The sequence below is a fragment of the Cornus florida genome, unplaced genomic scaffold, assembly GCF_030987335.1.
Source record: "Cornus florida cultivar Cherokee Brave unplaced genomic scaffold, ASM3098733v1 CherokeeBrave_3.0.0_Hap2_Chr08, whole genome shotgun sequence".
Taxonomy (NCBI): Eukaryota; Viridiplantae; Streptophyta; class Magnoliopsida; order Cornales; family Cornaceae; genus Cornus; species Cornus florida.
Genome location: NW_026775578.1, coordinates 36,968,229 through 36,986,685, shown reverse-complemented (window position 1 = coordinate 36,986,685; position 18,457 = coordinate 36,968,229). Strand labels below are relative to the sequence as shown.

The 18,457-nt window shown below is 34.0% G+C and overlaps 1 protein-coding gene across 1 annotated transcript; it reads right to left on the bottom strand.

Moving 5' to 3' along the window:
* Positions 1-324: 324 nt before the first annotated feature.
* On the bottom strand, positions 325-17,099 carry LOC132271318 (aspartic proteinase 36-like). Its single transcript, XM_059772663.1, has 10 exons — positions 16,314-17,099; positions 15,713-15,842; positions 15,340-15,587; positions 13,736-13,960; positions 10,656-10,818; positions 10,498-10,571; positions 8,831-8,921; positions 4,452-4,527; positions 2,548-2,619; positions 325-842 (listed from the first exon to the last, which is right to left on the bottom strand). Exons 1-10 carry the CDS (start codon positions 16,541-16,543, stop codon positions 694-696), a joined length of 1,458 nt encoding a protein of 485 aa, XP_059628646.1. The 5' UTR covers positions 16,544-17,099; the 3' UTR covers positions 325-693.
* Positions 17,100-18,457: the final 1,358 nt, after the last annotated feature.

The window sequence follows — 18,457 nt, the reverse complement described above, 5'->3', positions numbered from 1 at the left end:
AATCACACTAATGTTGTACATGTCCCACGCTTGCCAATAATCATGTGAACTTTCAACATTACATTAAGCCATTATAAAATTCACCAGTATCATACATATAACACAAACATAATAACTGGTAAGATGCCTCCCGTTGGCTCTTGGAGCGCATGAGTTCGAGTCTTGACACCAACTAATCCTTAACATTTACCCTTCAAAAAAAAAAAAAAAAAAACCGATGCAACCTTTCTGAAAAAAGGCTTCAACTGCATTAATGTAGTCATATCCCCAAAAAACAAAAAAATAAAAAAGATAAATGGTAAAGGAAAAACTTGAACTCCGTAATTGACAACAGTATCTAAAAACCAATTATATATTAAAAAAGAAACCCTGAAAATAATGGCCTCAGTCAAATCTTTTCTAAACTAATAAATTCATCACTATGGAAATCCAAAAATAACACGGTTTTCGGCCATCTTTCTCATCCATTTATCTGTGAATTTGTATATCCGATACATCTACCTTCCGGGAGGAAAGTCGAAAGAGTAAAGTGGCATCAACAATATCATTTCTAAACACTCGTGGGCTTATGATAACTTGGGGTGGGCATCTTGTGACTGAAGCACAGTTAAATAAGATGAAGACATCAAAGAATGAAATCAACCACATTTTCAATGGACACAATGGATCCTTATCTATTCATTTCAACCTAACTCAGTGTATGAAATTGAGTAGGATAGCCAATAACAACAATACTAGAGTAGTCCTTCCTGCATTCAGAAAGCAAGCTGAAGAAAGATTGTGGGCACCTACGAGATACACAGCTCCAGTCTCTTCATCCTTCACTTGGATGCTCGATGAGCCTGAAAACAAAGATCAACAATTAATGTTTATGCAATGTTGAATTCATTGAATTGAAATCATTCTAAGTCGACTGAAACATCATTCACATTCAAGGACGTTGTCTTCTAACTATTATTTTGTTCCTAGTTGAAACTCACACCCTCTTTTGCTCATATTGGGAATTGACACCCAACCTTCTACTTTGAAAGATGAGGAAGCACCACTAGGCTACAGCCTTGGTGGTTTGTCTTCCAACTGTTTCCTAAAACTGAATGAGAAGCACATGCCCATTTTTTGTGTTTGGGTTTCGGATCAGTAAAAAAATCCGTGTACACACCATGTGAATACATGCTATGAAATGATAGAGCCACATTTTTTTCGTGCAACAGAATCTTCATCTACCTGCAATCATTAAAAATTTAACCAAGACACAAAAATCTCATTCACATTCAAGCACCTCGTATTCCAAGTTCACTCTTCTCCGTAACTGGAAGAAAAGCACCTTGTACTACTGCTAATGTTTCACTTTCCTATCCAATAACAATGAATTACTCACTACATAGCACATTATTTCCTAAGGGAAAACAGAATAAGAAGAAGAATCTCTCACTACCTAGCACTCATCCAAGACCAAGAAGATAGAAACACTCTACATCCTAATTTTAGGAACACAAGTATATCTGAAAACAGAAATGATACTCAAATTTATTTTTGGAAAACCAAAGAAGAAAATAGGGTTGTGCCATCAGTGAAGTGCAAATGCAATATAGAATCCAACTCCCAACAACCTACCAAAAGGCCAAAGGTCTTTCACTTTAACAGTGCCCTGAGCATATTCAGAACCATAGTCAATCAACTTTATATCAAAGATCAGAAACAACTGTTACAGTTTACCAGACAATATGAGAGCATATGGACTGATGGGTAAACACAACATACTCAAGAACATGGCTTAAGTTAACATGATCTGACAAAGATCTTTTCTTCTATGCAAAATAATCCAAGTGTTCTCCTCTGAACTTTCCATTAAACACCCTTCTACAAGATTCTCGAGTTTCCACGAAATATAAGAACCATCCCAAACCTTTATCATAACCTTCTCGAACAACTCTTTCTGTAAAGTTTGGAGCTTAGGTTTGTCAATTGAATTAAAAAAAAAAAAAAAAAAAATCACACCCCAGCATCAGTCAGGTAAGTCAGGACTCTGATGATTAACAAAGCGGCTTCAAGTTGACAAAAAAAAACACCATATTCAGCCACCCCAAAACAATAGGAGCCATCGGGAAAGATGATGAAGCCTTGACTGGTTTCAGCAATATTTTAGTTAGAAACATGACTTTCCACCAGAACTGTATTATCGTTCCAGAAGTCTTATGTGGCTAAACTTACTAAAAATTCCTTAAGTCTTTTATCTGAAATACAGCACACCCCTTTCAAAAATCTAGAAGTCACGCCATGGATTAACAGGTATAAGAGATTCTACCACTCAGTATATTTTCAGTATAGTTGAAGACACAGGAAAGTGCCAAAAAAGGTTCTGTAGAAGCTTATTAGCAGTTACTTGATGACAAGAACGACCAATACCACTTTTAATTATATAATGAGAATTTAACCTTAAAATTATTTTTCCCAATGCGTAGCGAGTAGTGTCAAACAAGAGAAGAAAAAAGTAGTTACGAAATCAACCGGCAATGCAGAAGTAACAGAACAGTAAATTGTACTCACAGTTGTATTTAGCCCATCCAATACTCTGCTTTTCGAGATCATACAAAACTAGCTTATTGGATAGAACAAAATCTGCAATTGGAAGCAATGAAAAAGGTCAAATAAAATTCACCACCTCTTTTTTCTTTTAATGCAAATTCAAAGATCAAGACATCAAACTTTGCACAATTATGACTAAGGACCTCCAACATTTTCAGTTCATACCTGGAGAGTGTTTAGTCAACTATACCAGATCTCAACAGGATGGCACACAGTGAAAACAGAAGAATATTGAGAAGTTATGGGAAATTTCTGCCAGGTATATTAACATGCTAGCAAAAACAAATTAGAACCTATTTCGTGATGAACCAGCTTAATTAAAAAGGATATTAACCTATTAGGCACATCATATCAAATGGCAGTTTCAATTATTTTAAAAAAAAAAAAAAAAAAACAAAAAACAAAAAACATGAGACTCAATAGACCTTCAAAGAGGACAGCCATACTTTACAAATTGTACACAATTGGTGAAATGGCAAGGAGAACGATACAATTACCCATATCACTGGGTCTTATACTCTTGTATCTAATACCTTCCATGTTGACAGAATTTTTGAAGAGGTCAGACCTTGATTACAAGTTTAAACCACATAACTAATAGAATGTTTCCAACAGTACATTTCAAGGCAGACAACCTCTTGCCATCAACAGGTCTCCAATAAATTTGGTATTGATTCATATAGGATTGACATTATTGTCAGAGGCAGTCAAAAGTAACTCCAAATTTAATTTTCATAGACTACTTGTAAAATTACCTCATATAAGTGTCATTAAAGCTTATTGATTCTGGTTCTGGTTTGGTCTCATTCACCATCTTACATAGACAAATTTAAAATGTTCGAATGTTTAAGTGAACACAACAGAAAAAAGCATATCATGAAAACTAGAGAGGCACAACGCTATTTTTTTTTTTGGTAAGTGAGAGGCACAACGCTATTAAAAGAGCACCCATCAAACAAAATCAATATATGCAACCAAAAGGGAGGGAAGGCCAGAATAAATAGTTCACTGTTAGTACAACAGATAATCAATTCTCCATACACTCAATGGATAGTAACAACGTCACAATACATTATAACAAAGATAAAGATGGTCAGGAAAATGTGTTCAAGAAAGAAAAAATGATAGAAGGAAGGGGGCAATAAATTGTTACAAAAAGAACTTAGCTCGAGTAATATCTCTAGGCTCTAACCACATCAAAAGGAGAAGATGTAAGGTTCAAGACTTCAAGTACCAACTCCCAATTAATAGATGGATGTGTATGTGTGCTGAACTTAATAGGGAAAAAAGAGAGAGAAGCCCAAACTGAGCAACCATTAAATACAGGACAGGAAAGAGAGAAGTGGGGTTGGGGGTGGTTGTGTGTGTGGGGGATTGCAGAACATGTGAGCAAAGGAAGAAATAATAAACAACATGGTCTGTATGTAACCAAACACCTAGCCAAAGATAAAAGGGATTGCAGGTCATGATTGGTGCAGTTTATCCGAAATACAAAGGGAATCATTGCTGAATTCACTGGAATTAAGAATTATTAACAATCGAAGACTTTACAATGATAGATTTTCTAATTTACTGAAGTTCTTAAATCTTAAACAATTTTAGCAAAACAAATTTTATGCTCGAATAATCACTAGTAGAAATTCCCAATGAAAATGACTAAAACACACAGGTTTTATAGGGATCTGATGAAACATTAATTTATTAGTGATGCAATAGTTCATAACATTAGTACTTGATCTATCACAATCTTGGATTGAGCATAATCTACATTGACCAACATGCAAATTCTGGAGTCAAGATTTTAAAAGGCTGTTAAAGTGTATAATAGCCAAATTCAATAATTACGAATAAAATTTGAATCGCACCGCCCAAAAGGGTCAATTCTTTTCCATCCTTTGACTGCATCCCGCTGTTCTGCCAACCAACACACCACACATCTCTCTGCAAAAAATGACAACCAAAAGATATAAATTGAAAAACCTTTAGAAGATATTAGGACAAGAAATAAGAAAATGAAGTATAATAAAAATAAAAAAAGGTAATGTTGACAATATTACGCGCCATGGAAATGTATGTCACCAAGAATATACCATTCTATAGGACATTTTATGTACAGATGTGAAGACGCTCGCCACTTCTAAACCAAAAAATATTCTCACCCAAACAAAAAGCCAAGGACATGACAATCATCTTACAGAACGTTTCCTAGTACTGTCCTTGATTTGTGTGGCTTTTAACTTTTCATGAATGCATTCATTTTTCACCCTCTTCTTCCATACCTAATCATGCATACCAACATCATGTAATTATCTATAGCCATCGCTAGGCACTTCATCTCTTAACTACCCTGCATTCCATACCCCAAAATGTGGCTAACCTAAATTCTCAAAGCCTTGGTATTCTCTACTATAAAATATGTTTATATGGTTGTTCTCATATATTAACAGTCTTAAAAATGCCTTGAATTCCAACTAATTGATGTTGACTGCATGAATTCTTATTTATGGTTCAACTCTATTAGAACCCATAATTTATGTTCAACTGAAATTCATTTCTATGCCCTCATCCTGCTTTCATTTTAGCCTCTCTTATCCATGCATTGCCTCTTAATCTTTTAGCTGACTCAAGTCAAATCAAATCACTTCTCCAAAGAAGTGCCTTCATGGGTCATGCACAGACCATAAATAAATCACAGACAACTTCCTCGCAACTTATTGTAAATTAGTGCCCTCTCTAGCAATTCATCAGTGCAGTCATTTTAATTTCTTTTCCTTTTCTTTGAGTTATTGTTTATCCATTTCATCACCTTCCTTTCAAGACGATCATTCTGTAAATTAGTCCTTTGTGATTCCGATGGCAGCGACTAGATCAACGCAGTATTGCTTCAAGAGAAACTCCCATCAAAGTTCACTATGAATCTTTGAAAGAAAAAAAGTATAGTAGGATCAAACAATCTAGATACTTTTACCTGACTTAGTAGGACTGGTTGCACAAAATTTCATAACCACCTTGCTACTTATCCATCTTGTTCTAATTTTATGCAATGTCTGGGGGGACCATGTGGCCTTACTATTCAACAAACTGCTGGACCAACCAGTAGAATTTGGTTGACGTTGTTTAACTTGTTTCTCACTCCTCTTGATTTAAAGAGATCATTTTTTTTTGAAGGGTATCTTAGAAGTGATTTAGTACAATTATTTTGATTATTATGGGTTCAAGTGCTTTTCTTGTTTGAAATTAGTTAAATTTCTCTTTGGAATCCTTCAGCCATCAGCAGTTGCTAAATCTGAAAATTTCTCACTTTCAGCAATGATATTATTTGAATAAGTCCTCAAAAGAAAATTCAGTAAATTTTGATCAATTTAATGGTGAGAATTCATTAATCTCTTCTTGGTATATATTTTATCTTTTGTTTGTTTTCAACATTATTGTGCACACTTAATAACCACAGCCTGAAGTTAACTTTTTCCTAAAACCACAACACTCTGGTCATGTACAGTGGCCCTAATTCACGTCAAAGTTCTAGCATTTCAATCATTTAATTCCTTCTTGCCAATAAGCTCCAACAAACAATTGCTTTGATTCTAAATCAAACTAAACTTGGACTCACTCATTGGGCAAGTCCTGACGCCTTCGTTACAACTTACATGGGCTCTCCTATTTTTCTTCATGCACCAGTTTTGAATAGGATACGTGTCCGACACATGAACTCAAATCGGACACTTCGATCCTTCACATAAGAAAAAAAAAAATCAAATTAAATAGCAGAACTGAGATCCACCACATCCCATCTAATTTGAGTATTAATTGAGTATATTCTTATAAAACAACATTAAAAATAACACTATAGTAAAAATATATAGTGTATTTAAATGCATAGAGCATGTCCATGTACCCATATCTAGCTTTGAGACACATACCCGTATCTTGTGTTGGGAGAAGATCATAGGAGTGATTTAAGCTTTGATAGAATATTAGAATATTGATAGGAGTGATTTATTGGATTGATTTTAGAAAACCTCCATCAATGTATTTTCAATATTTATCATTAGTATTCTTTCACCTATAAATAGAAGTGGTCATTGTAAACCAAACTGAGAAAGAATAAAATAAAGGGAAAATTATATTTTAGAGACTCCTAAAAAATATTTGCTTAATAGTGACCATAAAGTCAAAAAATAATAATAATAAAATAAAAATAAAAAGATTAATAGTGACCAAATCTAAAACTTAAATGCTAATGAGTGACCATTTAATCTTCTATTACATAAATGTCCTTAAAATAAATTATTTTATAATTAGACAAATTTACTCCTTCGTTCTTTTTTCGGCCTGTAGCTCAAGTTTGTGAAAGGCATGAGAAAACTATGTTCACAGCCTTCAGTTCTATTGTTAGCAGATTTCCAATCAAGACTTTTAAGTAGTTTTAAGTGGCCTACAATTGTAGACATTGTTCCAGTGAATTGATTGTGTGCTAGTTCTAATGAAATGAGCATGGAAGAATTGGACGTATATATTTTTTTGTTTTTTTAAATAAGTCGAATGGAGATGTTAAATAGAGAATCAGAGGTGTGGTACCGATGTGAAATATTATCACCCAAGATATGACTTGAACCTGTCTGCTTAATTTAAAAAAAAAAAAAAAAAAAAAAAAACAGAAGAAATTTGTAAACTTGCCGGGTAAGAGAAAAACAAACCCAACAAAACCCTAATCTCTCTGATCAGACATGGCCTCCCCAAAGAATGCGACAACTTCAAAGCCAGGTAAGGGAGGGAGGGAGCAGGGATGGAGACCTCCAGGCCATGCCATGGGGCGGTGGCTGTGGTTGCTATGGTGTGGGGATTGACGTAGAAGATAAGGTGAGGGCTGCTTCGCGGTGGATGTTGTGCCACCGAACATAGAGGAAGTACCAGATGATGATAGGACTAATATTGAAACACAAGTATTTGTTACCCATAGAGAGAAAGGGCCGAGGATGGAGATTAGAGTATTCATGTTCAGTGCTCCTTGCGAGGTCACTTATTACTATTTAAGTTTTAGATTTTGTCACTATTTATCTTTTCTTAATTTTGTGGTCATTGCAGAGAAATTTTATTTAGGTTAGGTCACTTAAATCTAATTTTCCCTATGATAAAAGTGATGTAGCCCTTTGGGCTTTGCATGCCGTGGATGTAGATTGTAGTGACCGAACCACCTATATCTTTATGTTCTTTCATTCTTAATTTCTCTCTTCAATCTTTTTTCTTTTTTTTTTTTATCAACATGGTACTAGAGTAGGTTTATCATACCCTACTCTAGACTGTCTCAGATGTTCATATCTACTCGTCTTAGATCTTCAGAACTACTCGTCTCAGATATCATGATCAACTCATCTTGGATCTTCAAATCAATTCATCTCGGTTCTCAAGATCAACTCATCTCAGATCTTCAAATATCCATACCAACTCGTCTCGAATATCCGGATCTACTCGTCTCGAATATTCACAACTTCGTATGTAATTTCAAGTTAGAAACTTGAGTTAAAATTTCCGTCTACCAACTTGAGAGGGGGTGTCGGGAGAATATCATAGGAGTGATTAAGCCTTGATAGCAATGATTTATGGGATTGATTTTAGGAATCCTCCATCAATGTATTTTCCATATTTATCACCCGTATTATTTCACTTATAAATAGAGGTGGTTATTGCAAACAAAACTAGGAGAGAATATAATAAAAGTAATGCACCCCTTTGGGCTTTGTATGCTGTGGATTCAGGCCATAGTGGCCGAACCACGTATATCCTTATGTTTTTCATTCTTAACTTCTATCTTCAATCTTCTGTATATATTTTTTTTTACCACTATTAAGATTTGGGGGTTTGACGAGGTCTATCTTAGACACACACCCGCACCCGATAAACTTACCCAAGTCTGGGTAACATAGCCTAAAGCTAACCAAGCTACATTTACAATAGCATTTCCCCATTGAAATTTATAGATTTCATTGCAGTAGCCATTACCACAACTTTAAACCAAGCAAGAAAATTTTAATACAGTATAACAAGAACCTAGTACTGACATAAACATGACCTTGTTACCATTAGATATTTCACAAGCCTTGAAGTCACATGCATAATTTATTAAATTAATTGTGAATATTGTGCAATACTACACGCTCAAGCACTTCTGAGAACGAACATGTTACTGGATCACGGGGAAAAAAAAGTAGGATTTTCATTAAGTTCTGAAACACAAATTACTTACTTGAATTTGGAACAAATACTCATGAGGATAAACTGTCAAAGAAAGTGAATTCTCAAAATGAAAAGTGACATCTGGAAATCCATCATCAACACTGCAAGAGAACAGGAAAACGCAAAACAAGTAGAATCTTCAGCTCATAATTGCACCAAATGATTTAAATTGCATTCAGAGAAAACTTGTGTTCAATAGTAAAATACAGTCAATAATGATACTCTGGTTTAATATACATTCAACAACTTCGAATTTTTTGGATGAGCAATATCAATGCCTGATGCTCCATCAACTGATATGCCAAAACAGACTATCAGTTTATAATGGACTTTCCTTGTTCTGTTCTGTAATTCTTCATTGTTTCCACTCTTTTTTGTTGGGTTTCGGGTAGAGATTATAGATCTATTGAGAACATTGTTGATTTTGTGGCCTCTTTAAGGCTTAGTGGTTTTTGCTTTTTGTTGTTCCTTTGGGATGTGCTCCCCTTTTGAGCCTTTTTTTTATACAATTCTTACTTATCAAAAAAAAAAATGGACTTTCCTTGTTTGGTTCTTCTGATAAAAAAAAACCACTGCTACATTAAAAGAAAAAAGAAACAGCCCTTTTACCATCAAAATTTCTTCTTACTTAAAAGGAATCTAATATCGATAGAAAAACTACAAATTCTTGCTTACCACAATCAGAAAAAACTCAAATTTAAGAGCAGAGACAAGTTTCCTATCTGTGAGATAGACGGAAACCCTTTTCTTATACCACATCCCATTTAATTTGAGTAATAGTTGAGTATATTCTTATAAATAACAAAAAAATGACATTAAATCAAAATAAAACATATAATGTTCTTACATGTGTAGTACATCTCCACATACCCATATCCAACATCTGGACACATGTCCCTGTACCCTAAGAATGATTTGCTGTACTACTATGGAGGGAAAACTTCTCAACACTACCAGATTTTCATGAAATTGAACATAAAATTTACAAAACTATGATACAAAATTCAACCGTTAATGCATACATAGCCTTTGGACTGAAACATTACTACTGCCCACTAATTGTACCATTTGTACTACCTTTTGGATATAGGTGCACTAATTTTACTAATCTCAGGAATTGGATAAAAAGACAATTTTGGTAGTGGTTGCGAATTGACAAGGTCTAGTTGAAAGTGAAACCTTCAAGAAGATACTCGAGCGATAGCAGTTTTAGTAGTAATCATTCCATTAATTCATTACCCTTATTAAGAGCACGTTACTTATTTCCTAGTCACACTTCTCCCAGTTATCTTCGAGTATTCTCTACTTTCACTTTACTGCAAGATTTATAAGTTCGCAAAATACAATTGCAAATAGTGTTCTTCATCCAATAATAAATGCCAGCGCATATGCTAAAATATTCAAGAAAATATTCTCATGCACCTGAATTACACCAAAGGGAAATCCATTCTACAAGTAAGCCAGAGTTATATTTCCAAACACCAATGCCTTTCTTGGTCAATGGAACAGACACACGACAGGTTAAAAACCTGAACCCTATAACCATGCAAATGAAAAACCAATACCGAAATTTTTAATGCTAATCAATTTATTATTATAAGCATAATAACCTTCAGAAACTACGTAAAGAACACATTTCTTCAAACAGAAAAAATAGCATGTGGTAAGGGTGCTTACTTGCCAGCATACTGAAAGCATGTGAACTGTTCCTCCACAGTATGAAGTTTCAAATTAAGTTCCGGGACCAAAACCTAATTAAAAGGGATAAGAAATTATTATATGCAAGTATTTTGCAAACAAACTTCAAATGAAGGAGTTTTGAATTCCCCAAATACCTTTCTCATTAGTGGGTCAAACACCTCCCTTGGAAGATAAGCCAAGGTTGTGCCACTGTCAATTATAGTCCCTTTCCCCGATTCAGTGTCAAATACATCTGTGGGAAGGTCTAGAACATCACCACCCACCTCAATTGCCTTCATAATAACATTGTAATGTGCCCTAATATGGTAACAAAACCAAAATTAAGACGAGTCTCAGATGAATAACAGACCAAATTAAAGAAATAAAAGCAAGAACTCATGTAAGAAAAGAATGCCACACAATAGCAAATCTATTGTATTATTCATGAATTTAACATAATGAAAAAGAAAAAATACAAACACAAAATAAATATCTATATGTATAAAGTAATATTTTATATACATATGTAGTCGAGATTCAAGAAAATAATTTTCTCATGTGTTTGTATATGTGTATACTATATAGGTCAAGACCAAGCACGAGTTGTTAGTATTTAGTGTGTTAAAAGCTGAAGAAAGTGTGCACTACCACAAAGGACTCAACCCAAACATGCAGTATTTTCGTCTAATGCCTTGACTTATATATGAGAAAAAGATGAAAAAGAGAGATTCTTGACCCTAAAATAAAAAAAAACAATAATTAAATAATATAATTCTAAACTAATTCCCCATAGAGCACGCCTCTCAACGAAATAAACTACTTCAGAATTAGATGATCTATTGATCCAAGGAAAAAAAAAAAAAAAAAAAAAAACTTATTTCCAGAAAAATCTATGAACATGTTGAAAATATTTCCTTAACCCTCCAATTCCATCAGTACCCTGACTGACAAACACGTTAAAGCAAGCAGTTTCACATGTAAATTGACAGAGTTACATTGTTTTGCCTCATTTTACCAAAAGCAAAGGGAGATAATATATGTGACATAACTTCTCAAGTAAAAGCAGTCTACAGACATTGAGCAGAAAATATTCCCAATGATCTCATAATACCCTCTTATACCATGTCGAAAAACACCCAAAGATTAACTATCAAATTTATCTAGACCATGTACAAGAAGAGGACTCTAAGGGTGATCAATAAGGAAACACCTAGACGCTGACGGAGGAGTTCCATTTTGAAGCTCAAAGTCCATAGAGACGACCATGACATGCTGTCCCTGAGGAATCAGTTGTCTCATTATCCAATTCTGTCATCTCAGATGAACAAGAGGCAACAAAGTTATTGTTCCACGATAATCTACTTGAGAAACCCCCTAAAACCAGGAAAAGGAAAGGAGAAATGAATTATGTACACATCCCCCCATGGAACACAAGCATAACCACTAAACAGGAGCTACAACACTGAGCAATCAGGGATCCATTCAATGAATAAGAAGTTTTTGATCTCTCGAAGATTCCACATCATGCACGAACTTGGTTGAGATACCAGGCTTGGGTATATGTGTATAAGAGCTATATATTCATATAATCCCCTAATCCAACTAAATAGACTGAGGTTATATAGACAAAAATGTTAAATAACTTTTCTCATCTATTGCCATGTAAAATATATTGTCTTTAACTCGGTTGCTTCACTTCTTCCAAAGCAATAAAGTGAGAAAGACATCAAGAAAGAATTCCATGGAAATACCTAGTTATTTTGAAGTATAGCCCTGTCTTCTGTTGCTGTAAATACATACTTGTATTGAAATGTTTAAGGAGCAACAATGCAAGGACATATGGTATTGTAAGCTATACTATAACTACTGTAGAATCAGAAAATAGGCTCATTTGCTGATAAATTGTGCACCCAAGTTCTTCCCATACAAGAAGAAACCACAATACACCAACAAGTCAAAAATGCCGTCATACCTTGTCAGTAATCAACCTGCTTCAGCATCATATTTTGCTGTCTTGATTTGTTTCTTATTTCTCAAGATTACTTAATTCCCTCTGAAAAGAGTGTGAATAAGAGATTCAAGTTATTTCTAGAAATAAATGCATAATCTACAGAAACGACATGTAGACATCTACAACTTATCTCACCATAACCCATCTGCATATGCATTCTAGTCACTAATATCTCAATTCTCATACAACCATGATCAGTTGTGTAACCTTTTCCAGATCCACTTCTTTTATTGAACTTCAGTATTGCAAGATTATTGCATGAGTGTCAAAACTCACAAAGTTGTATTGGCACTTATTGGATAATACGAGAATGCAGAAGGCAACAGAGTGGGAGCACACTGCATCTTCTGTGTGGAGGCCACAAAACTATCAGTGTCACAGGACAACTGTAATAGCAGTGCACATGCTCCTCCTCTGTCATTTAGGCACAAAAGAAGAAAAAACTCAAGTCTAGAAATGCAGCAGGTTTGACTTGTTGCTTAAACTGCCACAAACTATTGAAAAAGTTTAAAAAATAACCACACTACTATAAGAAAGAAAACAGATCTGCTCTCAAAATTTGCTGATGGCAATTTTCTCCAGAAAGAGAGAACAAACATGAAGCACTAGGATAAGTGGACATTAAATTTTTTTCCCCCCTCCCTCTCTTTCTTTTCTTTCTTCTTTTTTATCTTTTTTTGTAAAAGGGATGGTAGACCATTACCTCAATCTCCTCCAATGTATCATAAATATAATGCATATATGCGGCCATTGGAATTAATTTCAAGCTGATTAAAAAGCAAATCACATAAAAGAGGACATTATTCAATGTGTCACCATTGATCAAGGCTGCAGGAAGGAGTGGATTGGTATACACCTAACGTTTGACGCTATTTGCACAAAGTTAAAAACTTGAACCCATATTATCACATTTAGTGGTCCAAATTTTTACCATTGCAACCAAAAAAAGGCTCTAAGAAAGAATAAAAGGATAGACAGAAACGAAAAGATTAAAAGAAATCAGAGATAAGTACGAAAAGAAAGATTATATGAGAAAAGATTAAACCATGAATTACAAGCAATCTTCAACTCAAATCATCAATGCTGAACTAAACCATTATCATCAAAAAGATGCCAGTAATTTTTAAGGACATTATAATTGTAATTAAAACAAACACTATCAAATTTGTAAAATAATCCAAATTGTCACCAATATATAAGAAATCAAAATATGACATCGCTTACTGATTTGGGACCAATGGAGTTGAATTTAGTTTTGGCTGCACCACTTCTCCAATAGCAAAGATTCCCCCTCCTTTATTACCGTCCAAGCAATGTGCAAACATTTTTTTCACCTTTCCAGCTGCAGCTAGCTGCGAAATCATGGACGAATTTGCTTGACCAAAACCTAAAATTCCATCAAGCGCTTCAGAAGATGAACCTAGCTCCCCAGATTGTCTAGCTCCACACCTATCTTGGACCACAAAAATATATAAACCACAGAAGCAACATGACAGAAGTGATTGTAATTAAGTGGATCATTTTTCAGAACAGACTAAGCCTGAGAAAGAACAACAGATGAAGACCTGGAAATGAAGAGCTTAATACATGTTTAGGAACAAATAACCATGAGAAAAAAGATACTCCCTACGTCCCATATTAGTTGTCCACTATAGTTATTGTAACTTTTTAAGGGAACATGCAATTAATGCATTGTACCCTTTAAAATTACCAAGTTGTTTTTTTAGTTTAATTATGTATATTACTAAGTTGAGAGATTTTTGAAAACTTAAAGGGCAATTATGCAAAGATGGCATGTTTTTGCTTTGACTTTTCAAATGGGACAACTAATTTGGGATCCCTAAAAGGAAAGAGGGGCTACTAATATGGGACAGAGTGCATACAATATAAGGACAACAACAGGAACGGATCGAACGCAATATAGACATCATCCAGCAGACTAAAACTCATCCAGTGCATCGTTTATATTGTTCTTTACAGGAAACAAGTACCACAAATAATTTATGGTGCCATGATTAACACATAGCCACAAATAATTAGGTCAACCACCACAATTTAGTTACAGAAAGAAAATAAATAAATAAATGGGTAAGCAATCACTAAAATTTGCTGAAGATATATCAACTTTAGTAAATATAAAAACAGTCCTTGGTGAAAAAACTCGCATACAAACCTAATTTATGGTAATTTTAATCTTTTTTTAACAACAAATCTTGTAACCAAGATCATAATTTGTGTGTTATTAGTTGGAGTATCTGAGATCAAGATTACTCTAAAGCCAAATACTGAGGAATTTGGCAAAAAATATGGATATGTTTGTAGAAGAATTCCACATACATGGTGTATGCAACATTTGCATAAATGGTACCTCAATCCTGACTATACTCGCCTGGTAAGGTTAATTATGATGAAGCCAAGAAGCATGCCTTTCACAAGTTACTCAGGATAAGGAGGAAGTCATTGCTGGATATCGACAGTTCTTACACCCAAAAAGGAAGATTCTTGTTGTAACAACATAAAGGTTGAGGATAGTTTTAATTCCTAATTAAAAAATATCTTATACATGCTAGTATACTCAAAGCCACTAAAAAATGGATCACAGAAGTTTGTATTAAATGCAAACAAACCTAGCAACAAATGGAAGACAACCTCAAAGAAATGGTAAGGCTTCTACGGTGTTAATAAGCATGCAGACAGGTCATGAGCAGGACAATTAATCTAGTCCCTACGAGGTAGTTTGGTTATTTGATGCATATACCAATTATTTACATCTGGAAAATGGTTATATGATATTACACTACACTCTTAAAGCAGAATTGTGAACTCACCCAAAGGCAACTGTTCCATTCATCGACATAGTTTGAAGGTTTCCAGTCACTTTGTCTAATAGTACACGATCTTTGACAAAGTATCCTGCAGTTGAGCTCCCATCTCCATAAGTAACACTATACTGACAGAGTGTTCCAACCTTGCAACCAGAGATAGGAGCTTCAAATGCAGTGTTGCAAAAATCTTCATCACAAGTAACCATATTCCCTGTTGAAGAGCCCTTTGGGTCGTACAGTCTCAATTTTATCTGCAGTACAATAACATGATAAACAATTCATCTTTTTTCACATTTTCAGGAATCATGACGAAAGTTATAACAGATACTAGTCAAAAATGATTAAATTCAAGACATGAAGTAATAAGAACTCATACACCAATGTCGCTTTTCGTAGGACACTTGTCACAGCCAACACAATTAACCCATAGAATGTCACTTCCCGTATCCACCTGCACGTAATAGTCTTTCGATGGAGTCCCGATGCCAATCTTAGAGAAATATAGCCTAAATTCAATCAACCATATACACCAAATGAAAACACATAATTACAGGTAACCAATGCACACATTTTGAATTTATCAACAGAACACTAGAAATAACTTGAAAATAATACATGTACTATAATCCAAGACTTCCTTTTTCTATTTCTAACTGGAACAATAGCAAACATTTAAATTCAAAAACAATACATGCTCTTCACTTTTCCTCTGAACTAAAGCAATCAAAGAAAGAATTAAGGAGATATATATATATATATATATATATATATATATATATATATATATAAAACCCAGACTCCGGCTGTAGAAATTTAACGGAAAATGAAAAGGGTTATTGGATCTACACATGTAAGTCAAATATATACATATATAACATCAAAAGAATACTTAGACTAACTAAAATAACAAAATTGACAATTATAGGACAAAATAAATGAGAATTCAATAAAGGGGTATAATTATAGAGAGAACTGACGCTGTATCAGTGGGATGACCATTGCCGCCCAAGGGGAGATCGACGGCCGAGAGAATTCTCCGGTGTCGGTGGGCATCATGGGCCTTGAGTGCACCCAATGAACTCTCACGCCGCGCAAATTTGTGCTGCACGTTGAACACTATGTTGGCCGACACAAAAATTGAAGCCAAACCCAGTTGCAGCACAAACACAATCAACACACCCAACCTTCCTATTTTGAGATCCATCATAAATACATATAATACCTATATGTATGTATGTGTGTATACAAATATATATATATATATAGACAGATGTATAATTCAAAAACCAACAATGAATTGTATCTGAATCAAATCTTGGTGAAATTAATTCTTAGTTTTAGGTTTCAAAAAGTGGAGAGAGAAGAGAAAATATTCGAAGAGGAGAGAGACGAGGAAGATGAAACAGAGAGAGAGAGAGAGAGTTGGGAGGAATAGACCTTACGCGTTTCAACTTTCAACTACAAACAAAGAATGAAATTATATATATACTCCGTGTGTGTGTATATATATATATGTATATATACAGTTACTAATGGGATTAATCTGAGTGGTAGTGTGGATCTGGAAGCAAAGGATATATATATATATAGAGCTGGTTTAAACTCTGTACGGTGCTCAGAATGATCTGACTGGGACTATAGTATATCTTATTAGATCCACCAGAAGACTCTTGAGTTCTGTTTGGTCGGACGGAAAGTGTGGGAAATGAATATTTTAGTCAATTTGTAAAGAAAGAGGAAAGAAAATCTATTTGAAGAGAAATAATTTTTGGCTTGGTCCTTTTCCCCAAATAGAGTCCAAGGGCTTTGAGAGTTGTAACTCCTCCTTTCGTGGGTCCGATTCGAAATATGCTTTTTGTGTTTTTTTTTTTTTTTTGTTTTTTTGCTAAAATAAAAATAATGTTTTTGTTATAAGTATGTTTTGAAAAAAAATAAGATTGTTTTTTTGCCTGTGTTGAGCTACTATTATGATTTTGGACCATTAACAATTGTAAAAACTAAAAACAATAAAAAATAACTTTTTTTTATGTTTTGGTTTTGAGTCACTTGTTCACGAAGTATTTTAGCACTGTGTGAAATAAAATAAAATTGCACCAAATATGCTTTTGTTGCCAAAATCACCAACCTAAAAACAAATACAACAGAAACAAAATGCATGCCAAACAAGCCTCAAGCTTAAACCTGGCTTATTATGATTTTGTTGGGTTTGACTCCACTCAATTTGAATTTGCTTTCAAAATCATTATGTTTATCGAACATCTATGAGTTCATATTCACTATTTTTAATGAGTTGAGTTCAATATTATTCAAAGTCAGTTAGTTTAGTCAACTAGCCTATAAATTGTGTTCAATTTATTTGGCCAACGAAGGAGTCCAAATCGAGCCAAAAACTATTTATGAACAGTTGATTTGGCGGGTATTTAATAACTAGTATCGTATATTTTCCCGTATTTCACATATTAAAATGTTTCATGATTCAAAGAACCAAAACACATGCCAAATGAAAAACTTCTTTGTTTTTTTTTTGATTGGTACTTACACACATATTTCTACTAAGGCTCAAATTCCTGAATTCCTTTTAAAAAATAGGAACTAGGTCACTGGCCTATTAGTTGTCTAATGAAAAACTTACCAAACAAACAAATATATATATATATATATATATATATATATATATATATATACTGTTAAGACTGATGATGCCTGCAGAAAGTTTAAGTACAGATTTTGATTTATGAAATGTCAAAGAGTTAGGGAACACAAATCTGTTATTCCATTCCGTTTGAAAGTTGAAACAATAATGAACTCATCAAATTCTAAAATTTAATTATAAAATGCCGATTGGAATATATACTTTGAATTGTTATAAAGGAAAAGTGATGAAACTTTAAAGAGAGAATCAATGCATTAATTGCAAGGTAAATCAAAATTACTTCAAACTCATTTAGAGGGAATTAAAACTTTCATGTGAAAAAACAAAAAGTACATTTCAATCAATACGTGGCACACACATACATTAATGCATGTATTTAATGCATTTATAACTTATAAAATGCAACTTTCGGATAGGAGAAAAAATTTTGTGTGTTCATCTCACGCTTTAATGAATATATTCAATTAT